Source organism: Bos indicus, chromosome 6 (assembly GCF_029378745.1).
Source record: "Bos indicus isolate NIAB-ARS_2022 breed Sahiwal x Tharparkar chromosome 6, NIAB-ARS_B.indTharparkar_mat_pri_1.0, whole genome shotgun sequence".
In the NCBI taxonomy this organism is placed as follows: domain Eukaryota; kingdom Metazoa; phylum Chordata; class Mammalia; order Artiodactyla; family Bovidae; genus Bos; species Bos indicus.
The window spans coordinates 84930408-84957047 of NC_091765.1; the positions used below are offsets into that span (position 1 = coordinate 84930408).

The following is a 26640-nucleotide window of genomic DNA, read 5'->3' on the forward strand; positions in this document are numbered from 1 at the left end:
AAAACTATAAAATTCTGCATCAAAATGAAATTAAAATATTCTGGATATCTACAAAATAACATGGATACTAGGAATAAACTTGTTGCTGTGCACAATATGTGAAACATTGTTATATTCAATATTTTTTTGTATAACGTTTGAATTAAAATCAAAATGAATAAAATAAAAATATGAATTTCAATATATAGTCATATAGTTTTATTTTTATTTAACATGACACATTTCTACTCTTAAGCATAGAAAATCCCTTAAAAACTAATTTTGATCTAAGGTGCTAAACTGTGACTAGCCATTTTGTCACAGGAGGATGGGAGCCTTAACTCCTTCCTGTTGGAATTAGCTAGAAGAGTTCCAGCTATGGGGCATATTTGCTTCAGGCCTCACATCCAGCTACTCCCTCTTCTTCTTTCCTGTTTTAAGAAACTTTCGGTAACAAAATAGGTAACATTTTGTGATGACAAATGCAGCAGTTGCCACACATGCTAGCAGGAACCCAATCACATCCAGAGAGTGGTACTGGTACCAGGTGAGATCGTGGGCGGCTGGCCGAAGGTGCTTAGCTCCTTTGTGGCGCATGACAAACTCAATCCAGAAGACTGCTCGGTCAAGGGGCTTCATAGGCTGATCACGTTGAATGCTTGATAACCACATCACATTCTTTTTATATCTGAGGAAAAATCAAATAGACATCAGTTTATAGAATGAACTAGAAAAGATAAGTATGTAACAGTTTCATACAGATGGTAAAATTGAATGCTTCATAGAGTGGAAGAAATACAGATTATTTCCCTCAGAGTTGATTAGACATCACAGCTTATGTAATACAATTTATTAAATGCATAGGATTTCAAGCTATGAAAAAAGAGAAAATTGGAAAGAGAAGCATTTGTAATTTAAAGAATGAATGAATTAAATCCCAAAGGCCAGAAGAGAGAAAGGAAATACATATTTTGAGTGTTCAAAGTTCAAGCTATCCAGGAAGGAGTTGGTAATAGATTCTGGTGGATAGATTTTAAAATACTATTATAATCCAGAAATAGGAGACCTATCCATGATGAGATTCAGGGACATGTCCAGGCAGTGCTGGTCAGGAGTTAATGTTGACATCATATTAGTGGAGTAATATTTAGAAGTGTGGACGTGAAGTGCCTTGGTTTGAATCTTAACTCTGATTGCCTGCTTTTTTCATTGTCAAATGGAATGTTAGGAATAGCATCTTTTCTGATTATCTGGAGGAATAATACATTTATTCTTAGGGGTATTCTTGGGCTTCCCTCATAGCTCAGTTGGTAAAGAGTCTGCCCTGGTTCGATTCCTGGGTCAAGAAGATCCTCTGGAGAAAGGATAGGCTACCCACTCCAGTATTCTACCCACTCCAGTATTCTTGGGCTTCCCATGTGGCTCAGCTGGTAAAGAATCTGCCTGCAAAGTGGGAGACCTGGATTCGATCCCTGGGTTGAGAAGATCCCCTGAATAAGGGAAAGGCTATAGGGAGCCTGGAGTGTGAAATCAAATGGGCCTTAGGAAGCATTACTATGAACAAAGTTAGTGGAGGTAATAGAATTTCAGCTGAACTATTTCAAATCCTAAAAGATGATGCTGTTAAAGTGCTGCACTCAATATGTCAACAGATTTTGGAAACTCAGCAGTGGCCACAGGACAGAAAAAGTCAGTTTTCATTCCAATTCCAAAGAAGAGCAATGCCAAAGAATGTTCAAGCTACCATACAGGTGTGCTTATTTCATATATTAGCAAGGTTATAACCAAAATCTTTCAAGCTGGACTTCAGCAATGTGAACCAAAACTTCAGGATGTACAATCTGGGTTTAGAAAAGATAGAGGAAACAGAGATCAAATTGCCAACATTTGCTTGATCATGGAGAAAGCAAGTGAATTCCACCAAAACATCTAGTTCTACTTAATTGACTACGCTAAAGCCTTTGACTGTGTGGATCACAAGAAAATATGCAAAATTCTTAAAGAGATGGGAGTACCAGACTACCTTACCTATCTCCTAAGAAACCTGTATGCAGGTCAAGAAGAAATAGTTAGAACCAGACATGGAAAAATGGACTACTTCAAAATTGGGAAAGGAGTATCTCAAGGCTCTATATTGTCACCCTGCTTTCTTAACTTCTATGCTGAGAACATCACGTGAATTAACAGACTAGATGAATCACAAGCTGGAATCAAGATTGTCAGGAGAAACATCAACAACTTCATATATGCAGATGAGGTTACCACTCTAAGGGCAGAAAGAGAAGAGGAACTAAAGAGCCTCTTGATGAGGGTAAAAGAGGAGAATGAAAAAGCTGATTTAAAACTCAGCATTCAAGAAACTAAGATCCATCACTTCAAGTCAAATAGAAGGGGAGAAATTGAAAGCAGTGACTTTAAAAAAGCAGATTTTATTTCCTTGGGCTCCAAATTCACTGTGGATGGTGACTGCAACCACAGAATTAAAAGATGTTTGCTCCTTGGAAGAGAAGCTATGACAAACTTAGACAGCATTTTAAAAAGCAGAGATATCACTTTGCCAACAAAGGTCTGTGTAGTCAAAGCTATGGTTTTCCCAGTAGTCATGTACAAATGTGAGAGTTGGACCATAAAGAAGACTGAAGGCCAAAAAAATTTATGTTTTTGAATTGTGGTGCTTGAGGAGTGGTGCTTGAGAGTGGTGCTTGAGAGTCCCTTGGACTGCAAGGAGATCAAGCCAGCCAATCTTAAAGGACATCAACCCTGAATATTCACTGGAAGGACTGATGCTGAAGTTGAAGCTTCAATACTTTGATCACCTGATGTGAAGGGCAGACTCATTAAAGACCCTGATGCTGGGAAAGATTGAAGGCCTGTTCTGTAAAAAAGCACAGTGGAAACACTGTATTTTTGAGAAGAGGGCAGGGATTCAGAAATATTTTTGTAATACAATAGGGAAAGACTATACAGAAGTGCAAAGTGCAAGTGTTAGTTGTTCAGTCATGTCTGACTCTGTGTGACCCCACCAACTGTAGCCCACCAGGCTCCTCTGTCCATGGAATTCTCCAGGCAAGAATATTGGAGTGGGCTGCTATTTACTTCTTCAGGGGATCTTCCTGACTCAGGGATTGAACCCAGGTCTCATATAAACCTTGCATTGCAAGCAGATTCTTTACTTTCTGAGCTACCTGGAAAGTCCTAATGTAATGGGAATTTGAGACGAATTATGTCACTGTGATTTACTAAAATTAAACCATCTTAGAAGAATTTAAAACATTTGTGGATTTTACATGCTGAAAGAAAGTATGCAGATGAGTCCTCATAGCATTCATGGTTCCCTACTTTAGCTTTGTTCTCAATTCTTCCTCTTCATCCTTGTTACCTTTGAGGGATTCTTCACAATCTAATAAGTTCTTTCAAAATTTATCCACCATCCTTGAGCCTTTGACAAACCTTTTCCCTACAACCATGGAAAAAACTTAAGGTGACACAATAGGCTATTGTTGACTGTTTTCAAAACATTGAGCAAGTCTTACTCCTCTGTTTTTATGTGACAACCCCTTCCTGCCTCCCATGTCTTCCCAAGAGAACACCTCTAGAAATAGTATATAGTAATATGTATACACATGTACATATACATATATATATATATATACTCACGAAGGATTATTAATGACTTCATTCAATGCATTAAGCAAATCTCTTGTTGACATTGTTTCCAAGTCCAAACTGACAGCTGCTCCCTTGGCCTTCATATGAGCGATGTTATCAGGTTGATCAGCAAACAAAGGAATGCCCACCATAGGGATCCCATGGTAGATGGCCTCGTAAATGCCATTGGTTCCACCATGAGTTAAAAAGGCTTTGGTTTTTGGATGACCTAGGATTGAATGAATTTTAGTAAAATTATTAATTGAGTCTTAGAAATAAAATGAGTACTAGAAGGCACTGAAAGAAACAGTGTATTTTAGATAGATGATTATACACAGGAAACTTCATTTAAATTGCTATCGGAACTCTTAGCAAGAATCCACTAATTCTGCTGGAGAGGTTAAGTGAAGGCTTCTTAAAAGAAGAGCTTTGTCACTTGAACTTCATAAATTCAAGATTGGCAGGTAAACAAATTGAAAGAACATTCTGGGTAAAAGAAACCACATGAACACCAATCACATCAAAACAAACAAACAGGGAGGGCATGTCAGAAATATAGTCTATAAAGAAATTCTGAAGACATTTAGTTTGATAGAAAGGGTGTCAAGTGCAAAGGAAGGGTAATACTAGTGGTACTGGAATCCAAGGAAGGAAAATCTGTATTTTATCATAAAATGTGTAATTTTTCAAGAAAAATATTGTGATACAAATTAAGTTATTTGTTTAACAGGAACAGACTCACAGATTTAGAGAATGAATTCATTCTTATCAGGGATGGGGTGGGGAGGGCCAGACGGGGTTTTGGATTGACAGGTACACACTTCTATATTTAAAATAGGTAACCAAAAAGACTCTACTATAAAACAAGATTATATATAAGAGAACTACTGGTAATAAAAGATGAACTGTTATGTTTTCAGTTCAATTCAGTCCCTCAATTGTGTCCAACTCTGTGACCCCATGAATCACAGCAAGCCAGACCTCCCTGTCCATCACCAACTCCCGGAGTTCACTCAAACTCGTCCATCGAGTTGGTGATGTCATCCAGCCATCTTATCCTCTGTCGTTCCCTTCTCCTCCTGCTTCCAATCCCTCCCAACATCAGAGTCTTTTCCAATGAGTCAACTCTTCGCATGAGGTGACCAAGGTATTGGAGTTTCAGCTTCAGCATCAGTCCTTCCAACGAACACCCAGGACTGATCTCCTTTAGGATGGACTGGTTGGATCTCCTTGCAGTCCAAGGGATGCTCAAGAGTCTTCTCCAACACCACAGTTCAAAAGCATCAATTCTTTGGGGCTCAGCTTTCTTCACAGTCCAACTCTCATATCCATACATGACCACTGGAAAAACCATAGCCTTGACTAGACGGACTGTTGTTGACAAAGTAATATCTCTGCTTTTCGATGTGTTATCTAGGTTGGTCGTAACTTTCCTTCCAAGGAGTAAGCATCTTTTAATTTCATGGCTGCAATCACCATCTGCAGTGATTTCGGAGCCCAAAAAAATAGTCTGACACTGTTTCCACTGTTTCCCCATCTATTTCCCATGAAGTGATGGGACCAGATGCCATGATCTCGTTTTCTGCATGTTGAGCTTTAAGACAACTTTTTCACTCTCCTCTTTCACTTTCATCAAGAGGCTTTTTAGTCCTTCTTCACTTTCTGCCATAAGGGTGGTGTCATCTGCATATCTGAGGTTATTGATATTTCTCCCAGCAATCTTGTTTCCAGCTTGTGCTTCTTCCAGCCCAGCATTTCTCATGATGTACTCTGCATATAAGTTAAATAAGCAGGGTGACAATATACAGCCTTGACGTATGCCTTTTCCTATTTGGAACCAGTCTGTTGTTCCATGTCCAGTTCTAACTGTTGCTTCCTGACCTGCATATAGGTTTCTCAAGAGGCAGGTCAGTTGGTCTGGTATTCCCATCTCTTTCAGAATTTTCCACAGTTTATTGTGATCCACACAGTCAAAGGCTTTGGTATAGTCAATAAAGAAGAAATAGATGTTTTTTTATGGAACTCTCTTGCTTTTTCCATGATCCAGTGGATGTTGGCAATTTGATCTCTTGTTCCTCTGCCTTTTCTAAAACCAGCTTGAACATCAGGAAGTTCACGGTTCACGTATTGCTGAAGCCTGGCTTGGAGAATTTTAAGCATTACTTTACTAGCATGTGAGATGGTAGGTGTTGTGAGAGGGCTTCAGAGGGCAGACACACTGAAACCATAATCACAGAAAACTAGCCAATCTGATCACACAGAAAACAGCCTTGTCTAACTCAATGAAATTAAGCCATTCTGTGTGGGGCCACCCAAGACGGGAGGGTCATGGTGGAGAGGTCTGACAGAATGTGGTCCACTGGAAAAGGGAATGGCAAACCACTTCAGTATTCTTGCCTTGGGAACCCCATGAATGGTATGAAAAGGCAAAATGGTAGGATACTGAAAGGGGAACTCCCCAGGTCGGTAGGTGCCCAATATGCTACTGGAGATCAGTAGAGAAATAACTCCAGAAAGAATGAAGGGATGGAGCCAAAGCAAAAACAATACCCAGTTGTGGATGTGACTGGTGATAGAAGCAAGGTCCGATGCTATAAAGAGCAATATTGCAGAGGAACCTGGAATGTCAGGTCCATGAATCAAGGCAAATTGGAAGTGGTTAAACAGGAGATGGCAAGAGTGAATGTTGACATTCTAGGAATCAGCGAAATAAAATGGACTGGAATGGGTGAATTTAACTCAGATGACCATTATATCTACTACTGTGGGCAAGAATCCCTTAGAAGAAATGGAGTAGCCATCATGGTCAACAAAAGAGTCCAAAATGCAGTACTTTGATGCAATCTCAAAAATGACAGAATGGTCTCTGTTCGTTTCCAAGGCAAACCATTCAATATCACAGTAATCCAAGTCTATGCCCCAACCAGTAACACTGAAGAAGCTGAAGTTGAACGGTTCTATGAAGACCTACAAGACCTTTTAGAACTAACACCCCAAAAGATGTCCTTTTCATTATAGGGGACTGGAATGTAAAAGTAGCAAGTCAAGAAACACCTGGAGTAACAGGCAAATTTGGCTTTGGAGTACAGAATGAAGCAGGGCAAAGGCTAATAGATTTCTGCCAAGAGAATGCACTGGTCATAGCACACACCCTCTTCCAACAACACAAGAGAAGACTCTACACATGGACATCACCAGATGGTCAACATCGAAATCAGATTGATTATATTCTTTGCAGCCAAAGATGGAGAAGCTCTATACAGTCAGGAAAAACAAGAGTGGGAGCTGACTGTGGCTCAGATCATGAACTCCTTATTGCCAAATTCAGACTTAAATTGAAGAAAGTAGGGAAAACCACTAGACCATTCAGGTATGACCTAAATCAATTCCCTTGTGATTATGCAGTGGAAGTGAGAAATAGATTTAAGGGACTAGATCTGATAGAGTGCCTGATGAACTATGGATGAAGGTTTGTGACATTGTACAGGAGACAGGGATCAAGACCATCCCCATGGAAAAGTAAGCAAAATAGCAAAATGGCTGTCTGAGGTGGCCTTACAAATAGCTGTGAAAAGAAGAGAAGTGAAAAGCAAAGGAGAAAAGGAAAGATATAAGCATCTGAATGCAAGTTCCAAAGAATAGCCAGGAGAGATAAGAAAGCCATCCTCAGCGATCAGTGCAAAGAAATGAGGAAAACAACAGAATGGGAAAGACTAGGGATCTCTTCAAGAAAATTAGAGATACCAAGGGAGCATTTAATACAAAGATGGGCTCAATAAAGGTCAGAAATGGTATGGACCTAACAGAAGCAGAAGATATTAAGAAGAGATGGCAAGAATACACAGAAGAACTGCACAAAAAAGAGCTTCATGACCCAGATAATCACAATGGTGTGATCACTGACCTAGAACCAGACATCCTGGAATGTGAAGTCAAGTGGGCCTTAAAAAGCATCACTACGAAGAAAGCTAGTGGAGGTGATGGAATTCCAGTTGAGCTATTTCAAATCCTGAAAGATGATGTTGTGAAAGTGCTGCACTCAATATGCCAGCAAATTTGGAAAAGTCAGCAGTGGCCACAGGACTGGAAAAGGTCAGTTTTCATTCCAATCCCAAAGACAGGCAATGCCAAAGAATATTATGTTTTAGTAACATTTAAAATATCCTAATAGAGCAGACAAGTGTAAAGAAAGAGTTCAGAGACAGAACAACAGTCCACAAAGTTATTTACAAGTTCACTGTCAGAAGCAATTACAGTTAAAATAAAGGTTTTTCATTTGGGCCCTAAAAAATGTATTGTGTATAATGACATGAGAATTTTTTCATTTTCTTTTTTTTTTTTTTTCACCTAAGGCTGGAAATAACAATGAGGAAGTAACTTTTTCTTTTTGAGTTTTTCAATAATAAATACTCAACAAGTTTGTTTTGTGTTGAAGTACTATCAGTCTGCTCCACTGTTATTCTTGTTTTCAATACTTGTTCTATCAAGTCTCACCAAGAAGGTCGTTCTGGGGGATCCAGTCATACAGCCGAGTATTGGGTCCTAAGGTGTCTGGTTTTTTGCCACTGTATCTCCATAACACCTGTTAGAGTAAAGTAAATACCTTATTCCATAACTTAAATTTCACAGTTTTAGCATTAGAATTTTGTACAGGTTTAAAGATATCTAGATAAATGTCTTGTGTATGACAATAAGGAAATAAGGATCAGAGATTTTAAGTAAAAACTACTAATGCATTGGCCTGAACAGGAACACACACATTTTACATACTTAATTGTTATGTTAAATAAGTATGGCTGGCATTCAGATTTCACACATGATGCCACAGACAAATAAGATTTTCCTTGACAAATTTAACTAAGAAATTTTTAGGTGGTCTTGATTCTATGGTGAAAATATTAGTGGCAAATTACTAATAATCTACATGTTTATTTTGAGATAAGTTGGAGCTATCATAATAGTTTATTTTTCTTGCAGGATATATTTGTAATCAGATCTTTTACATTATTTAAGAGACCCATTAAATAGTTGACACTTTTAAATTACTATATGTACCTTTTGTGGAATCTGGGCAAGGGCTGATGCAATTGTATTGGCTCTTTCTTCTGTCATGTTAGTGATCATTGACCCCAAAGTAAACACCACGATACCATTTTCTCCAGAGCTCTGGACAAACTCTTCTATTTCCTATAAAAAATAATTAGCTCCATCACAAAAGAGCAACAACATAGCAAACATTACTTAAAGGATGCCTACAAACAGCTAAAGAGAGAAATCTAATTTTTCAAAGAATTATAAGAGTAGTGGCTTTATAAAAAGTGTAGTAAAATACACGTAAGATAAATTTGCCATCTTAATCACTCCTAAATGATTCAGTCAAGTCAAGTCAAGTGTTAGTCAAGTGTTAATCACTCAGTCATGTCTGACTGTGACCCCATGGGCTGTATCCCACCAGGTTCCTCTGTCCATGGAATTCTCCAGGCAAGAATATTGAAGTGGGTTGCCATTTCATTCTCCAGGGGCATCTTCCTGACCCAGGGATTGAACCCAGGTCTCCTTCATTGCAGGCAGATTCTTTATCAGATGAGCTACCAGGGAATCCCTTATGGTTCAGTAGTGTTAAGTATATTCATGTTGTGCAACCAGTCTCCAGAAGTCTTCATCTTGAAAGACTGGAAATCTGATCCCACTAAGAAACTCCATTTTCCTCTTTCTCCAGCCTCTGGCAAACTTCAGTCCTCTCTATGTTTCTACAAATTTTTTTAGTCTAGATACCTCATATAAGTTGAATTATTTAGTATTTGACTTTTTGGACTGTCTTATTTCATTTAAAGTTCACCCATGGTGTGCCATGTGTCATATTTCCTTTTAGTGGCTGAATAATGTTTTATTGTTTGTGAATACCACATTTTTTTTATGGATTTATCTGCTGATGGACACGAGTTGCTTCAGTCCTTTGGCTCTAGTGGATAGTGCTTTCATGCGCATGGTGTGCAAATATCTCATTGGGATCCTCATTTCAATTCTTTTTGGATATATGCCCAGAAGAGGAATTGCTGGATCGTTCGGTCATTTATTTTTTGAGGAAACTCCGTAATGTTTTAAGTAATGGGTTTTTTTTTTTTTTTTTTTTTTTCACCAGACCTAATTTTCGAGGTCCTTTGGAAGGAGATGTGTCATATGAGGTCAGTTATTTCTATTGTGTGTATTTGTGCACTTGTGTGTATGTACAAGTGAGAAATGAGATAGAGCCAGTACACAGTAGTGATGAGGTGTGCTTAGTCACTTCAGTTGTGTCTGACTCTTTGCAATTCTATGGACTGTAGCCCACCAGGCTCCTCTGTCCATGGGGATTCCCCAGGCCAGAATACTGGAGTGGTTTGCCATACCCTCCTCCAAAGGATATTCCCAACCCAGGGATTGAACTCAGGTCTCCAGCATTGCAGGTGGATTTTTTACCATCTTAGCCACCAGTGATGAGGAGATACTGTTAAACAATTGCTGTTTAGACTAAGACTACTGTTGGACTCAAACTCTTCATCTATAATGTTGTTAATTACTAACATAAATTCTTGGAAGAAAGCTACACTCCAGGATTTTTCTCACTCTTATTTTTTATTATAGTTCTACTAAATTGTCTTTTTCCAGGCAGAATTATTTTAGCATAGTCATTCATATTTCATTTCCATGGCTATTAGCACTGAAAAAAAATTATGATTAGATTCATTTTATGTCTGTCATTCTATACCTCTATAATCCTTGTTCCTTATCTTAAACTTTGTCACAATTTTCCTGACTCTCTCTATATATTACTTATCAGTGACAGTGAGGAGTCTGGTATTGTAGTTTGAAGTTTCTGTGAAACAGTCTGATGAGGACTATTTATAATCCAACAGTTTCATACTATGAGATCTTTTATAACCCAGATGTGTACTTGTGTACTCACATATTTGAATAACCTTATCGCTGGTTTTGTTTACATATGACATCCTTTGCCATGAACTCATTTTGTGTAATTGATGTCATAGTAGGATGTGCTATGTGCAACAGCTTTGAGGGACCATCATCATCATCACCTTACTGAGTTTCCCAATGAGCACCTTTCCCACAGTGCGAGAAGTGCCTCAGGGCTTTCTGCAGCAGAGATGTGGTCACTTTTTGAGTAGTCCACATCAAACTAAACACAGCTCCTGGAGAAGCTGTATTTACTTAGAATTGTTTCCTAATTATTTTGTCACTTTTTCCTTCATACTTTTCCAAGTAAAAAATCATTACTCTGTACACTAAAATAATTCCACATCATTCGGTGCACTTTATTATAAAAAAAAAAAAATGTAGAGGCAAAATTTTCCAGGATATTTGGTCAAAATCATATATTCATTTTTTAAATTTCTCTTTTCTGTTTCAAACTCATTATTCTTTTCTTTCTGGAAAACAATGACCCAACTCTTTCACCATAAAATATTTATTGTCTGAGTATAACTATTGTCATTAGACTTCTTTTAAAAAGTATTTTTTACAAAAAGAATAAGATTTTTTTCAAGCTTTAACCTTGCTGACTATATTGTGTAGTACATTCTTTGAAAGTATAATGTCATCCTGATATCAGTTTCAATATTAAGTTTACTGAACTTTCCTATGATTTAACATGGTCCATTCAGGTATTGTGTGTATTTCCAGGGACCTGTATTCAGGTCCTGTTACCTGTATTCATTGTTTTGTCTCATTCTCTTACTACCCAAAGCTGCTTATCTTTTCCATGGAAAATGGATCCCTATCATATTATTGGAGAAGTTCCTTTATTTAATGATCAATTACTGCTATGGACTGTTTATTCTCACTTTTTGACATCTTTATGAAAATAATATGACTTCATGGTGAAAAAGTATTAAAAATACAAAAAAATTATAAAAATAAAGATGTACTCACTTTCACTGTCAAGAAATAGTTTAAAATTCATATGCTCTCTTTAAAGACAAAAAAGATTTTTTACATTTTACATAAAACATATTAATGTGTATAATATATTGATTTGATGCATTTATATATTGTAATAGAATCATCATTTTCATGATATTTTGTGCCTCTATCATGCTGCATAATTATCATTTCTATGATTGGAATAATTAATTAAGATGTAGTCTCTTAGCAAATTTGATAATTATAATCTAATATTGTTGTCTATATTCACTGTTCTCTATCTTAGATCTTCAGGATTTATTTTTCTATGAGAGGCAAGTTTGCACTCTTGAAAGACATCTCTCCTATTCTCCTACCCCACAGATCCTGGAACCATTGTATTAATATTACTCTCTGTTTTTAAAAGTTTGAATTTTTTTAAATTTAAATTTATTTATTTTTAATTAGAGGCAAATTACTTTACAATATTGTATTGGTTTTGCCATACATCAACATGAATCTGCTACGGGTGTACACGTGTTCCCAATCCTGAACCCCCCTCCCACCTGCCTCCCCATACCATCCTTCTGGGTCATCCCAGTGCACCAGCCCCAAGCATCAAGATTCCACATATAAGGGATATCATATAGTATTTGGCTCTCTCTGTCTTTTCAAGAAATAAACAAAAATACCAAACTTTAGCTAGACTAACAAAAGAAAGAAAAAAACTCATATAAATAAAATTAGAAATGAAAGTGGAGACATTGCAGCTGTTATTACAACTACATAGGCTCTTAAGAAATTATTGTGTAGAATTATATACCAACAAATTACATTACCAAGAAGAATGAATAAATTTCTAGAAACACATAGTCTATCAAGACTGAATTAGGAAGAACTAGAAAATCTTGACAGCCATAATAGCTAAAGATATTCACTTAGTTTCAAAACCCTCCCAACGGAGAAAACCCCAGGACCTCAATAGCTTCACTGACAAATTAGATGAAATATTAAAAAAAAAAATTAATGCCAGTTCTTCAAAAACTCTTCCAAAAAATTAAAGAGAAGGAACACTTCTGAAACTCATTCTACAAGACCAGTATTACCTTTATACCAAATCAATAAGGATATGAATATAGATGTAAAAATTCTCATCCAAATATCTGCAAGTCAAATTCAAGAACACATCGAAAGGATTACATATGGTGACCAGATGAGATTTATTCCTGGGATGCAAAGGATGGCTCAATGTACCCAAATCAATTAATGTAATATATTCCATTAATAAAATGAAATTTAAAATAATTTGTCCATGCTAATTGATATAGAATAATATTTGACAAGATGCAACATTCTTTCCTGATAAAAACCCTCAACACTGTGACTATGGATGGAAGATATTTCAACATAAGTCATATATAACAAACTCAAAGTTAGCATCATGTTTAATAGTGAAAATTTGAAAGCTTTTCCTCTAATATCAGGAACAAGACAAGGATGCCCACTCTCACACTCATTACATATATTATAGTATTAGAAGTCCTAGCTAGAGTAACTAGGCAAGACAAAGAAATAAGACATCCAAGTCAGGAAGGAAGAATTAAAACCATTTCTTTTGCAAATAATATATATATATATATTTTTTTTTTGCAAATAATTTATTTGCAAATAATTTATATTTTGCAAATAATTTGCAAATAATATATATATATATATATATATATATATATATATATATATATATATTAATACAGAAAATCCCAGAGATTCAGCCAAAAATCTGAACTAATTGTCAACTTCAGTAAAGTTGTGGGATAGAAAATTAGCATAAGGAAATTAGGTGTATTAGAGTTCACATTATAAGGACTTCCCTGGAGGTCCAGTGATTAAGAATCCATCCACCAATGCAATGTACATGGATTTGATCCCTCATCTGGGAACTAAGACCCCATATGCCACAAGGCCTTTAAGTTCATGCACCAAAATGACTGAGCCTTCAAGCACAATGTACTTAAATACCACTGAATATTATATGCTTTTAGCAATTTTGTTAAATGTGATGTTTGAAACATATTTTAATTTGCATTTCCATGATTAACAGTGAGGTTGAAAAAATGTCAGTTGGATTTCTAATAATAATAATGAAACATCTGAAAAAAACCTATCCCATTCACAATTGGATCAAAAACTAGAAAATAACTAGAAATAAGTTTAACCAATGAGGTGAAAGATCTGTATAGTGATAACTATAAGACTTTGTAGAAAGAAATAGAATAAAGCACAAATAAATTGAAATTTATCTTGTGTTCATGATCTCAAGAGGTAATATTTTAAAAATATTGACACTACCCAAAGCCAAAGGCATCATACCTCACAATTTCAAATAGTACAAAACTATGATTTTTAAAATAATATGGCACAGGGATAAAAAAGACAAATAGATCAATGGAACAGAATACAGGTTCCAGAATTAAAACCCTGCATTTATAGGGAAAGCCTTGACAAAATTCAACATTCATTTATGATAAAAACACTCCAAAAAGCAGGCATAGAAGGAACATGCCTCAACATAATGAAAACCATATATTATAAACACACAGCAAACATTATCCTCAATGGTTAAAAATTTAAAGCATTTCCCCTAAAATAAGGAACAAGACAAGGGTGCCCAGTCTCACCACTACTATTCAACATAGTTTTGGAAGTCCTAGCCATAGCAATCAGAGAAGAAAAAGAAATGAATCCAGATTGAAAAAGAAGTAAAACTCTCACTGTTTACAGATGACATGATCCTCTACATAGAAAACCCTAAAGACTCCACCAGAAGATTACTAGAGCTAATTAATGAATATAGTAAAGTTGCAGGATATAAAATTAATATGCAGAAATCCCTTGCATTCCTATACACTAACAATGAGAGAACAGAAAGAAAATTAAGGAAACAATTCCATTCACCATTGCAATGAAAAGAATAAAATAGGAATAAATCTATCTAAAGAAACAAAAGACCTATATATAGGAGACTAAAAAACACTGATGAAAGAAGTCAAAGATGACAAAAATAGATGGAGAAATATACCATGTTCATGGATCAGAAGAATCAATATAGTGAAAATTAGTATACTATCTCAAAGCAGTTTATAGATTTAATGCAGTCCCTTTAAAGCTACCAAGAGTATTTTTCACAGAAATAGAACAAATAATTTCATAATTTGTATGCCCCAAATAGCCAAAGCAATCTTGAGAAAGAAGAATGGAACTGGAGGAATCAACCTGCCTGATTTCAAACTATACTACAAAGCTACAGTCATCAAGACAGTATGGTACTGGCACAAAGACAGAAATATAGACCAATGGAACAAAATAGAAAGCCCAGAGATAAATCCACATACCTATGGACACCATATCTTTGATAAAGGAGGCAAGAATATACAATGGAGAAAAGACAATCTCTTTAACAAGTGGTGCTCAGAAATGGGTCAACCACTTGTAAAAGAATGAAAGTAGAACATTTTCTAACACCATACACAAAAATAAATTCAAAATGGATTAAAGATCTAAACATAAGACTCGAAACTATAAAACTCCTAGAGGAAAACTTAGGCAAAACACTCTCTGACATAAATCACAGCAGGATCCTCTATGACCCACGTCCCAGAGTAATGGAAATAAAAGCAAAAATAAACAAATGGGACCTAATTAAACTTAAAAGCTTTTGCACAACAAAGGAAACTATAAGCAAGGTGAAAAGACAGCCTTCAGAATGGGAGAAAATTATAGCAAATAAAGCAACTGACAAAGAATTAACCTCAAAAATATACAAGCAGCTCCTACAGCTCAATTCCAGAAAAGGAAATGACCCAATCAATTAATGGGACAAAGAACTAAAGAGACATTTCTCCAAAGAAGACATACAGTTGGCTAACAAACACATGAAAAAATGCTCAACATTACTCATTATCAGAGAAATGCAAATCAAAACCACAGTGAGGTACCATCTCATGCTGGTCAGAATGGCTGCTATCAAAAAGTTTACAAACAATAAATGCTGGAGAGGGTGTGGAGAAAAGGGAACCCTCTTACTGTTGGTGGGAATGCATATTAGTACAGCTACTATAGAGAACAGTGTGGAGAGTCTTTAAAAAACTGGAAATAGAACTGCCATATGACCCAGCAATCCCACTGCTGGGCATACACATCAAAGAAACGAGAATTGAAAGAGACACATGTACCCCAATGTTCATCGCAGCACTGTTTACTATAGCTAGGACATGGAAGCAACCTAGATGTCCATCAGCAGGTGAATGGATAAGAAAGCTGTGGTACATATACACAATGGAATATTATTCAGCTATTGAAAAGAATGCATTTGAATCAGTTTTAATGAGGTGGATGAAACTGGAGCCTATTATACAGAGTGAAGTAAGTCAGAAAGAAAAACACCAGTACAGTATATTATCACATATATATGGAATTTAGAAAGATGGTAACTATGTGCGAGACAGCAAAAGAGACACAGATGACACAGCAAAAGAGAACAGACTTTTAGACTTTGTGGGAGAAGGTGAGGGTGGGATGATTTGAGAGAATAGCATTGATTCATGTATATTACCATATGTGAGATAGACCACCAGTCCAAGTTTGATGCATGAAACAGGGCACTCAAAGCTGGTGCACTGGGACAACCCTGAGGGATGGGATGGGGAGGTAGGTAGAAGGGGGATTCAGAATGGGGGACACATGTACATCCATGGCTGATTCATGTCAATGTATGGCAAAACCCACTACAATATTGTAAAGTAATTAGTCTCCAATTACAATAAATAAATTAATTAATTAATTAAAAAACCCCTGCATTTATAGTCAACTAATATTCAACAGAGGAGGTAAGAGCATTCAATGAGGAAACTGGATAAATACATGTGAAAAAGTGAAATGAGACCCCTTTATTACACCTGTCACAAAAATCAACTCCAAATGAATCAGACTTAAAATAAGGCCAAACACTATAACACTCCTAAAAGTAAACATAGAGAGAAAGCTCCTTGACATTGGTTTTGAAAATATTTTCTTTGGATATGACACCAAAATCATGACAAAAGAAAAAATCAACAAGTAGAACTACATGAAATTTCTAAGCTTCTCCACCGTAAAAGAAACAACCGACCAGATAAAAATATACATAAAGAATGGAAGAAAATTTTTACAAACCACATATTGAAGGGCTAATATCATATATATATATATATATATATTTATACATAATATGTATAAATATATATTATATACATGTGCTGTGCTTAGTTGCTTAGTTGTGTTTGATTCTTTGCGACCCCATGGACTGTAGCTGGCCATGCTCCTCTGTCCATGGAGATTTTCCAGGCAAGAATACTGTAGTGGGTTGCCATGTCCTCCTGCATGGGATCTTACCCACCCAGGGATTGAACCCTGGTCTCCCACATTATAGGCAGACTCTTTACCATCTGAGCCACCAGGTAAGCCCATATTATATAAACTTCTAGCAGGTGTGAGGTGATAGCTCATTGTAGTTTTGATTTGAATTTCCTTGATAATTAGTGATGTTGAGCATCTTTTCACATACTTAATGGCCATTTAGATGTCTTCTTTGGAAAACTATTTTCTTTTTTTCTCCATTCTTTAAATTTTTCTTTTATGTTGTATGATTTACATATATATATATATATATAGATATATACACATACATATAGATATATATAGATCTTCCTGACCCAGGGATCGAACCAGGATCTCCTGCATTGCAAGTAAATTCTTTACCATCTGAGCCATCAGGGAAACCATATATATACCTATGAGTTACATTTATATGTAACTCACCCAAACACAAGAAAAATTTAGTTAAATAATGGGGAAACAAATAAAATAGACAATTTTCCAAAGAAGACATCTAAATGGCCATTAGGTATATGAAAAAGTGCTCAACATCACTAATTATCAAGGAAATTCAAATCAAAACTACAATGAACTATCACCTCATACCTGTTAGAAGTTTACCACCACGAGGAGAAAACTGTTGGTGAGAACGTGGAAAAAAGTGAATGCTTGTACATTGTCTGTATAAATGTAAATTTATTAAGACACCATGGAAAACAAAATGAAAGGTTGTAAAAAAAAATTAAAAATAGGTCTACTATATGACCTGGACTGGATGCAAAAGTAGGAAGTCAAGAAACACCTGGAGTAACAGGCAAATTTGGCCTTGGAATATGGAATGAAGCAGGGCAAATGCTAATAGAGTTTTGCCAAGAGAAAACACTGGTCATAGCAAACACCCTCTTCCAACAACACAAAAGAAGACTCTACACATGGACATCACCAGATGGTCAACACCAAAATCAGATTGATTATATTCTTTGCAGCCAAAGACGGAGAAGCTCTATACAGTCAGGAAAACAAGACCGGGAGCTGACTGTGGCTCAGATCATGAACTCCTTATTACCAAATTCAGACTTAAATTGAAGAAAGTAGGGAAAACCACTAGACCATTCAGGTATGACCTAAATCAAATCCCTTGTGATTATGCAGTGGAAGTGAGAAATAGATTTAAGGGACTAGATCTGATAGATAGAGTGCTTGATGAACAAAGGACGGAGGTTCGTGACATTGTAGGAGACAGGGATCAAGACCATCCCCATGGAAAAGAAATGCAAAAAAGCAAAATGGCTGTCTGGGGAGGCCTTACAAATAGCTGTGAAAAGAAGAGAAGTGAAAAGCAAAGTAGAAAAGGAAAGATATAAGCATCTGAATGCAGAGTTCCAAAGAATAGCAAGAAGAGATAAGAAAGCCTTCCTTAGTGATCAATGTAAAGAAATTAGTGATCAGTGCAAAGAAATAGAGGAAAACAACAGAATGGGAAAGACTAGAGATCTCTTCAAGAAAATTAAAGATACCAAGGGAACATTTCATGCAAAGATGGGCTTGATAAAGGACAGAAATGGTATGGACCTAACAGAAGCAGAAGATATCAAGAAGAGGTGGCAAGAATACACAGAAGAACCGTACAAAAAAGATCTTCACGACCAAGATAATCACGATGGTATGATCACTCATGTAGAGCCAGACATCCTGGAATGTGAAGTCAAGTGGGCCTTAGAAAGCATCACTACAAACAAAGTTAGTGGAGGTGATGGAATTCCAGTTGAGCTATTTCAAATCCTGAAAGATGATGCTGTGAAAGTGCTGCACTCAATATGCCAGCAAATTTTGAAAAGTCAGCAGTGGCCACAGGACTGGAAAAGGTCAGTTTTTATTTCAATCCCAAAGAAAGGCAATGTGAAAGAATGCTCAAACTACCACACAATTGCACTCATCTCACACGCTAGTAAAGTCATGCTCAAAATTCTCCAAGCCAGGCTTGAGCAATACATGAACCATGAACTTCCAAATGTTCCAGCTGGTTTTAGAAAAGGCAGAGAAACCAGAGATCAAATTGCCAACTTCCGCTGGATCATTGAAAAAGCAAGAAAGTTCCAGAAAAACATCTATTTCTGTTTTATTGACTATGCGAAAGCCTTTGACTGTGTGGATCACAATAAACTGGAAAATTCTGAAAGAGATGGGAATACCAGACCACCTGACGTGCCTCTTGAGAAACCTGTATGCAGGTCAGGAAGCAACAGTTAGAACTGGACATGGAACAAGAGACTGGTTCCAAATAGGAATAGGAGTACGTCAAGGCTGTGCATTGTCACCCTGCTTATTTAACTTAAATGCAGAGTACATCATGAGAAACGCTGGACTGGAAGAAGCACAAGCTGGAATCAAGATTGCTGGGACAAATATCAATAACCTCAGCTATGCAGATGACACCACCCTTATGGCAGAAAGTGAAGAGGAACTCAAAAGCCTCTTGATGAAAATGAAAGAGGAGAGTGAAAAAGATGGCTTAAAGCTCAACATTCAGAAAACGAAGATCATGTCATCTGGTCCCATCACTTCATGGGAAGTATATGGGGAAACAGGGGAAACAGTGTCAGACTTTATTTTCGGGGGCTTCAAAATCACTGCAGATGGTCACTACAGCCATGAAGTTAACAGACACTTACTCCTTGGAAGAAAAGTTATGACCAACCTAGACAGCATATTGTAAAGCAGAGACATTACTTTGCCAACAAAGGTTCGTCTAGTCAAGGCTATGGTTTTTCCAGTAGTCATGTATGGATATGAGAGTTGGACTGTGAAGAAAGCTGAATGCTGAAGAATTGATGCTTCTGAACTATGGTGTTGGAGAAGACTCTTGAAGGTCCCTTAGACTGCAAGGAGATCCAACCAGTCCATTCTGAAGGAGATCAGCCCTGGGATTTCTTTGAAAGGAATGATGCTAAAGCTGAAACTCCAGTACTTTGGCCACCTCATGTGAAGAGTTGACTCATTGGAAAAGACTCTGATGCTGGGAGGGATTCGGAGTAGGAGGAAAAGGGGACGACAGAGGATGAGATGGCTGGATGGCATCACCTACTCGATGGACCTGAGTCTGGGTGAACTCCGGGAGTTGGTGATGGACAGGGATGCCTGGCGTGCTGTGATTCATGGGGTCGCAAAGAGTCAGACATGACTGAGTGACTGAACTGATCTGATATGATCTGGTAATTCCAATTTTTGGTGCATATTCTGAAAAGATGAAAACAGGATATCAAAGAGATATATATGCTCCCATGTTTGTGAAAGTCAGCTCAGTCATGTCTGATTGTTTGCCATCCCCTGGACTGTACAGTTCATGGAATTTTCCAGGTCAGAAAACTAGAATGGGTATCAATTCCCTTCTCCAGGAGATTTTCCAACCCAGGAATTGATCCGAGGTCCTCTGTATTGCAGGCGGATTCTTTAGCAGCTGAGCTACCAGGGAAGCCCAAGTTTATCATACCATTATTCACAGTAGCCAAGGGAAAGAAGCAAGTATCTGTCAACGAATGAATACACATAAAAGATGTATATTCAAAATACACATAAAAGATGTGTATTCAAAATACACATACACACACACAGAATGAAATGTTTTTCATCCATGAGAAAGAAGGAAATCCTGCCATTTTTGACAACATGGATGGACTTTTAGAGCTTTATGCTAAAACTTGTGTTTTCATTCGAATTTTATTCCATTCCTATAATTAAATACACATTGTGACATATATTTTGAAAGTTGCAATTTTAACTTATATTTTTATCCTACAAGAAAACCGTGATCTTATCATATCTATACTTTCCAACTAAACCTCATACTATAGCTGATTTAGTGTAATTCAGTATTGTTTGATAAAATGATTGATATGGTATGATGTGTATACTATAATTTATTTAATTATTGCTTAATTTTGGATATTTAAATTACATCTAGTGTTGCATTTTATGAATTACTGCCCAAAATATTGTTCTGTACATCTTTATTTTTCTCTGTATGGTCTCATGGATGTATACTATGAAATAAAAAGCTGTATGCATTTTAAAAATTCTTGATGCATTTTTCCAAATGTTTTAATTCTTTAAACAAGAAAGAAGGAACATATGTATAACCTACGGCTGATTCACGTTGATGTTTGGCAGAAACCAACACAATTCTGTAAAGCAATTATCCTTCAATTAAAAATTAAATAAATTTAAAATAAAAAGATCATACATCAGGTCAAGTGGGCTTTATAAAAAAGAATTACAGACATTTTCTGAAAATCTAATAATGAATGGAAAAGTTAGGAGTTTGATGGAATAGTTTCTTTATGTAATGAAATCTTCACAATCATTGACTTGAATTTAAATTTTGTTTTCAACCTAATAACAACAGCTGCTATTAGTTAGTTATCATTATCCTATTCTTCTCTTTTTCTTTTTTCTTATTCCCCTCCTCCTTCCCTCCCCTCCTACTAACACTATCACTACTATACTCTGTCATTATCTATATATTATATATCTATATATTATATATCACTATATAACAGTATCACTGCTACTACTATAACACTAACACTATTCCTGAAATTTGAATGGGAAAATCTTTAAAAAAAATTAGGATTAGATAGCACAGAACTTCACTAATCTCATCTCAGTCTTTGAATACTATGAAAGTTGCAAATTATTGGCAATTCACAGAGAGACTGAGTTTTATTTTCAAAAATAATATCAATTTAATTTTTTCACCAGCAAGGGGAAGACAAAAGGAACTCTTAAGAGATCACAAAGTAGTTAGCTACAGATTGCTTTCTTCCTATTTATGTCTTAAGTCAAGTTAAACGAGATCATATAAATTTAAAACAGATTAGATTCTTGCTTACCTTCATAAGGAATTCTTTGTAATTTTAAAGTATGGGAAGTTTCCAGATTCAAGAGATGCAAATTATTTGCTCTTTAGGGTCTGTGCAGAATTTATGGTTCTTCTACATGCAGTTTATATTTTTCCAGTGCTCATTCTCTTAGACAGCTATGATGTTGAAATGCACATTCCTAAAGGGATCTTTACTGAGCTTTTCTTTAGCGTAGGTGTAGACACAAAATAGTTGTCCTAATAAACTTAGTGATCTTTTTTAATCTGTAAATTGTAAAACCCTGGGACTGCAAATGAAGATTGGTTTAAATGTTGATGTTAAAGCTAGGAAGTGCTGAATTTAACTGTAAAAACTGTTAAGTCATACATTTATATTGTTGAAGAATGGTCTCTATTAGCTAGAGCTCTGGTGAAGAGCTGCAATCCTTTGAAAAGAATTTTAGCATTTCATCTTAGTTATCTGATAGCCAAACCTTAAAAAAATTCTTAACATTAAAAACTTTTAAATTAAATGTTTTAAATTATATTTTAACTTAAATTTTCTTAAATGCATTATTATTTAATTACTTTTATTTTTTAATTAAAAAACTTTACTTTTAAACAACTCCTTGGGATATATACTTTCTAGGACTTTCCTAGATTATATTGATATAGTCTTGATGTATTGGAAAACCAGTTTCCATTAGTTTAGAGATTAGATCCAAGTGGCTGGTACACACTGGGTTATTGACAGTATGGAATAGCAACAAAATGAAATTGATTACAGTAGTTAATATTTCTTTTGACTCACTGAATAAGTGCCAGAGGCATTTGTTTTATACTAACAAATATTTTCCCCCACAACAATATGAAGTTGATTCTATTATTATAAGAGTTAGTGTGGTCATATCTCTATGAATATCATAGTCTAGTTTTGCATTATTGTTGCCTGTAATTCACAACAAACTGCTAAATGGTGTCCCTTTCCACTCTTGCCCCTTTATAAGGCAACTCAGTGACTAAATCCTGTGTGTGATTTTTTTTGGTAATGTGATCATCTCTCTCCTTCTCTTTACTCTTTTAGTTTTCTTCCTAATGCTCCTACTAGATGCTTCAGTTCAGTTCAGCAACTCAGTCATGACCGACTCTTTGTGACCCCATGGACTGCAGCACGCCAGGCCTCCCTGTCCATCAGCAACTCCCGGAGTCCACTCAAATCCATGTCCATTGAGTCGGTGATGCCATCCAACCATCTCATCCTCTGCCGTCTGCTTCTCCTCCTGCCCTCAATCTTTCCCAGCAGCAGGGTCTTTTCCAATGAGTCAGCTCTCCGCATCAGGTGGCCAAAGTATTGGAGTTTCAGCTTCAACATCAGTCCTTCCAAAGAATATTCAGGACTGATTTCCTTCAGGATGGACTGGTTGGATCTCCCTGCTGTCCAAGGGACTCTCAAGAGTCTTCTCCAACACCATAGTTCAAAAGCATCAATTCTTCAGCACTCAGCTTTCTTTATAGTCCAACTCTCACATCCATACATGACCACTGGAAAAACCATAGCCTTGACTAGACAGACCTTTGTTGGCAAAGTAATGTCTCTGCTTTTCAATATGCTGTCTAGGTTGGTCATAACTTTTCTTCCAAGAAGTAAGCATCTTTTAATTTCATGGCTTCAGTCACCATCTGCAGTGATTTTGGAGCTCCCCCAAAATAAAGTCAGGCACTGTTTCCACTGTTTTCCCATCTATTTGCCATGAAGTGATGGGACCAGATGCCATGATCTTCATTTTCTGAATGTTGAACTTTAAGCCAACTTTTTCACTCTCCTCTTTTACTTTCATCAAGAGGCTCTTTAGTTCTTCACTTTCTGCCATAAGGGTGGTGTCATCTGCATATCTGAGGTTATTGATACTTGTCCCAGCAATCTTGATTCCAGCTTGTGCTTCATCCAGCCCAGCATTTCTCATGATGTACTCTGCATATAAGTTAAATAAGCAGGGTGACAATATAGAGCTTTGATGTACTCCTTTTCCTATCTGGAACCAGTCTGTTGTTTCTTGGTTAGTTCAGTTCAGTTCAGTCATTCAGTCGTGTCCGACTCTTTGCGACCCCATGAATTGCCTCTAACTCACCTCTCTGACATTATCATCTGTCTCTTTACTCAGTCTCTTCACATTTAAACTAAATTTGGACTTCTTTGGTACTGTTATTACCATACTATCAGCTTTCCTTTTGAGTCTTCCTCCACACCTGCCCTATGCCTTCTACTTATTCCCGAACATCCTTCAGATCTCAATGTTAATATCAGTGCTTCAGAGACACTTTCTATAATTCATGATGGCTGTTTCCTTATTATTGTCATCTTCCCTTATTATAACAATTTTCACACAATTTTTATTACTTATTGGTATTCTATGTTTCCAGTAGAGTGGCAGGTGGCAGAAACTATCTACACCATTTCTCTGCATATTAACACTTGCTTCTAGAATATGTTAGTCATTTTAAAAATTATTCTTTTTATTTTATAATTCTTCTAAATATCATTCTTTACTATGTGCTGAATAATGAAGGTCATATTTTTACTGCCATATTCTCAAATTCTCCCACTGTCCCACTTTATTCTGTATTGATACTGAAATTTAGATACTTGTGTTGCTATAGAAATAAATATATGAGTTTCTAATTGGCAAGTCACATTATCTAGCATCCCACATCTCTCTTATTGTAACTGAACATTATAAATAAAGAATGTAGGATTATTCTTATAAAAAATGCAATGTAAACAAAATAAAATAAACAGGAATAGGTAACCTTAGGCAGGGGTTTGGCAGGTTTGCAGTGAAGGCCTCCAACAAATTCAAAATTTGGTAGTAATGGGTGAGGAAATTGAAAATCCCAGTAGGTTCGAATGAGCCACATTTCAGCTTTTCCCATTGTCTCTGATAATGTAGTCTGTCTTCCTACAATGAAAAGCAAAAACAACAAGAGTTAGATGAAATGATAATATTGTCATGTGAATACATTAGCTAATTTTTTGAAAGGAGCTTGGAATGATATAGTCAAAGATATTTGAAAGTGTCTGTATTCTGGTAAAGCAAATAAACATGTATGTGTATAGTACATGACTTCCCTGGTGGCTCAGTGGTAAAGAATCCATCTGTCAATGGAATAGTCACGGGTTCAACCCCTGGGTTGGGAAAATACCCTGGAGAACGAAATGGCAACCCACTCAAGTATTCTTGCTTGGGGAATCCCATGGATGGAGGAGCCTGGCATGCTGCAGTCCATGGGGTTGCAAACAGTTGGACCCAACTTAATGACTAAACAACAACAGTGGCATATAATATCATATTGTATCATATCATATCATGTCACACTATATAATACAGCATAACATAATACAGAAGCTGAGGTATACAAATAGAAAACAAATTCTAAATGCTACCTAGATACTTGTGCTAGAGATATTTGTGTATTTCACTCCATCTGTCTTCTTTTATTGAGACATTTTGTGAGGTTTCTAGTGACTTTTTTACATTAAAAAAGGAAGTTCAGTCATATGGATATATAACTGCTTGGAAAGTATCTAAGTGCTTCAAATTTGTGGTTTATGACTTCCTGGAGTGTCTGGACAAGTAATGGGCAACAGGTTTATACCTTATTCTATAGTTTAATATTTTTATATATTTACTAGATAATTTTATATTTTCATTTTGTAGTTTCACTTATGAGACAAAGTTTTGTGACTTTATACAAATTCATTTTCCAAGGCACTAGGAAAGTTAGGACTTCACACTACCAATTAAAAACATGACTTACCTAGTACTTCACTGTAAAATTGATTCCATTTCTTCTCATTAAATGTCTGGAACCAAAAGTCAAAATAAAGTACATATATCATATTTTTTACCCTCTCCATGAATGTCATTTGATCACTTAATTCTGACATAATAACAGGTACATAGGATGGTGGAAATGAAAGGCCCCCACTATATTTTTCAATTGAAAAACCAGGAGAGAAACGGAGGCTGTACACTAAAGGTACTTTAAGTATCTCAGCTAGCAGTTCACCACAGGGTCCAATGGCATCTGCAAGAAGGACATCAAACCTTGATTCCTGTAGTTTTGTTATAAGTTTCTTGTTTGAAACAACTTCTTTACACATCTTCATGGACACATCAGAATATTTCCAAAATAAACTTTGCACTGCTGAAAAATATGACAAAAATGAATCTTTTTCCATATATGTCCACTTCTCAAGCAAATCCTTGAAGATATACTCAAAATCACCTTTAGTTAAAGATACAGGGAAATTCTCAAATTTGATACCAAACTCTTTTCTGGTATTAATCAAAATGGAAGCTGAAGATGTCATAACAGTCACCTCATGACCCCTTGAGACCAGTTCATCGAGAATTGTCTTTATATTTATCCAATGACTATATTCCACTGGCCACACCAGCACCTTTCCGCAATTTCCAGAGTTGAAGTAGCAAGTCAGCTGTAGCAGCATTAGAAATGAGAGCTGTTTCATAGACATCATATTCATACACAGAACTTTTCAAAAATGACTGCATCCTTTTGTCATCGTTCATGTTTATATCCAAGGAGAAATTGATCAGGATGTTAAATTATAACTCCTGTGCCTCTAGTAGTGACTTTATATGAGCAGTCAGCAGTTGTGGAAAGCAAGTGAAATGGTAAAGTGTAGAATAGTTCATGTTTATACAATGTGTTTAATATTGTTTTCTCAATGCTGTCACCCATCCAAAAAGCAAAGACTTTGCACATGCAGATCAATTATATTGTGTAAGAGAGAAGACGAGAGTAAAAACAAAAGCAAGTGA

The 26640-nt window shown here is 36.2% G+C and overlaps 1 protein-coding gene across 2 annotated transcripts; it reads right to left on the reverse strand.

Annotated features, from left to right (window-relative positions):
• Window positions 1–183: 183 nt before the first annotated feature.
• On the reverse strand, window positions 184–26401 carry LOC109560523 (UDP-glucuronosyltransferase 2B4-like). 2 transcript variants are annotated; one of them, XM_019962844.2, is made up of 6 exons: window positions 25613–26397; window positions 24605–24753; window positions 8683–8814; window positions 8122–8209; window positions 3637–3856; window positions 184–667 (listed from the first exon to the last, which is right to left on the reverse strand). In XM_019962844.2, the coding sequence occupies exons 1-6, from the start codon at window positions 26340–26342 to the stop codon at window positions 391–393; spliced, it is 1596 nt and encodes a 531-aa protein (XP_019818403.2). In that variant the 5' UTR covers window positions 26343–26397; the 3' UTR covers window positions 184–390. The 2 variants fall into 2 exon arrangements, with proteins under 2 accessions (XP_019818403.2, XP_070647646.1); XM_070791545.1 differs by lacking the exon at window positions 3637–3856 and having other exon boundaries at window positions 511–667; window positions 25613–26401.
• Window positions 26402–26640: the final 239 nt, after the last annotated feature.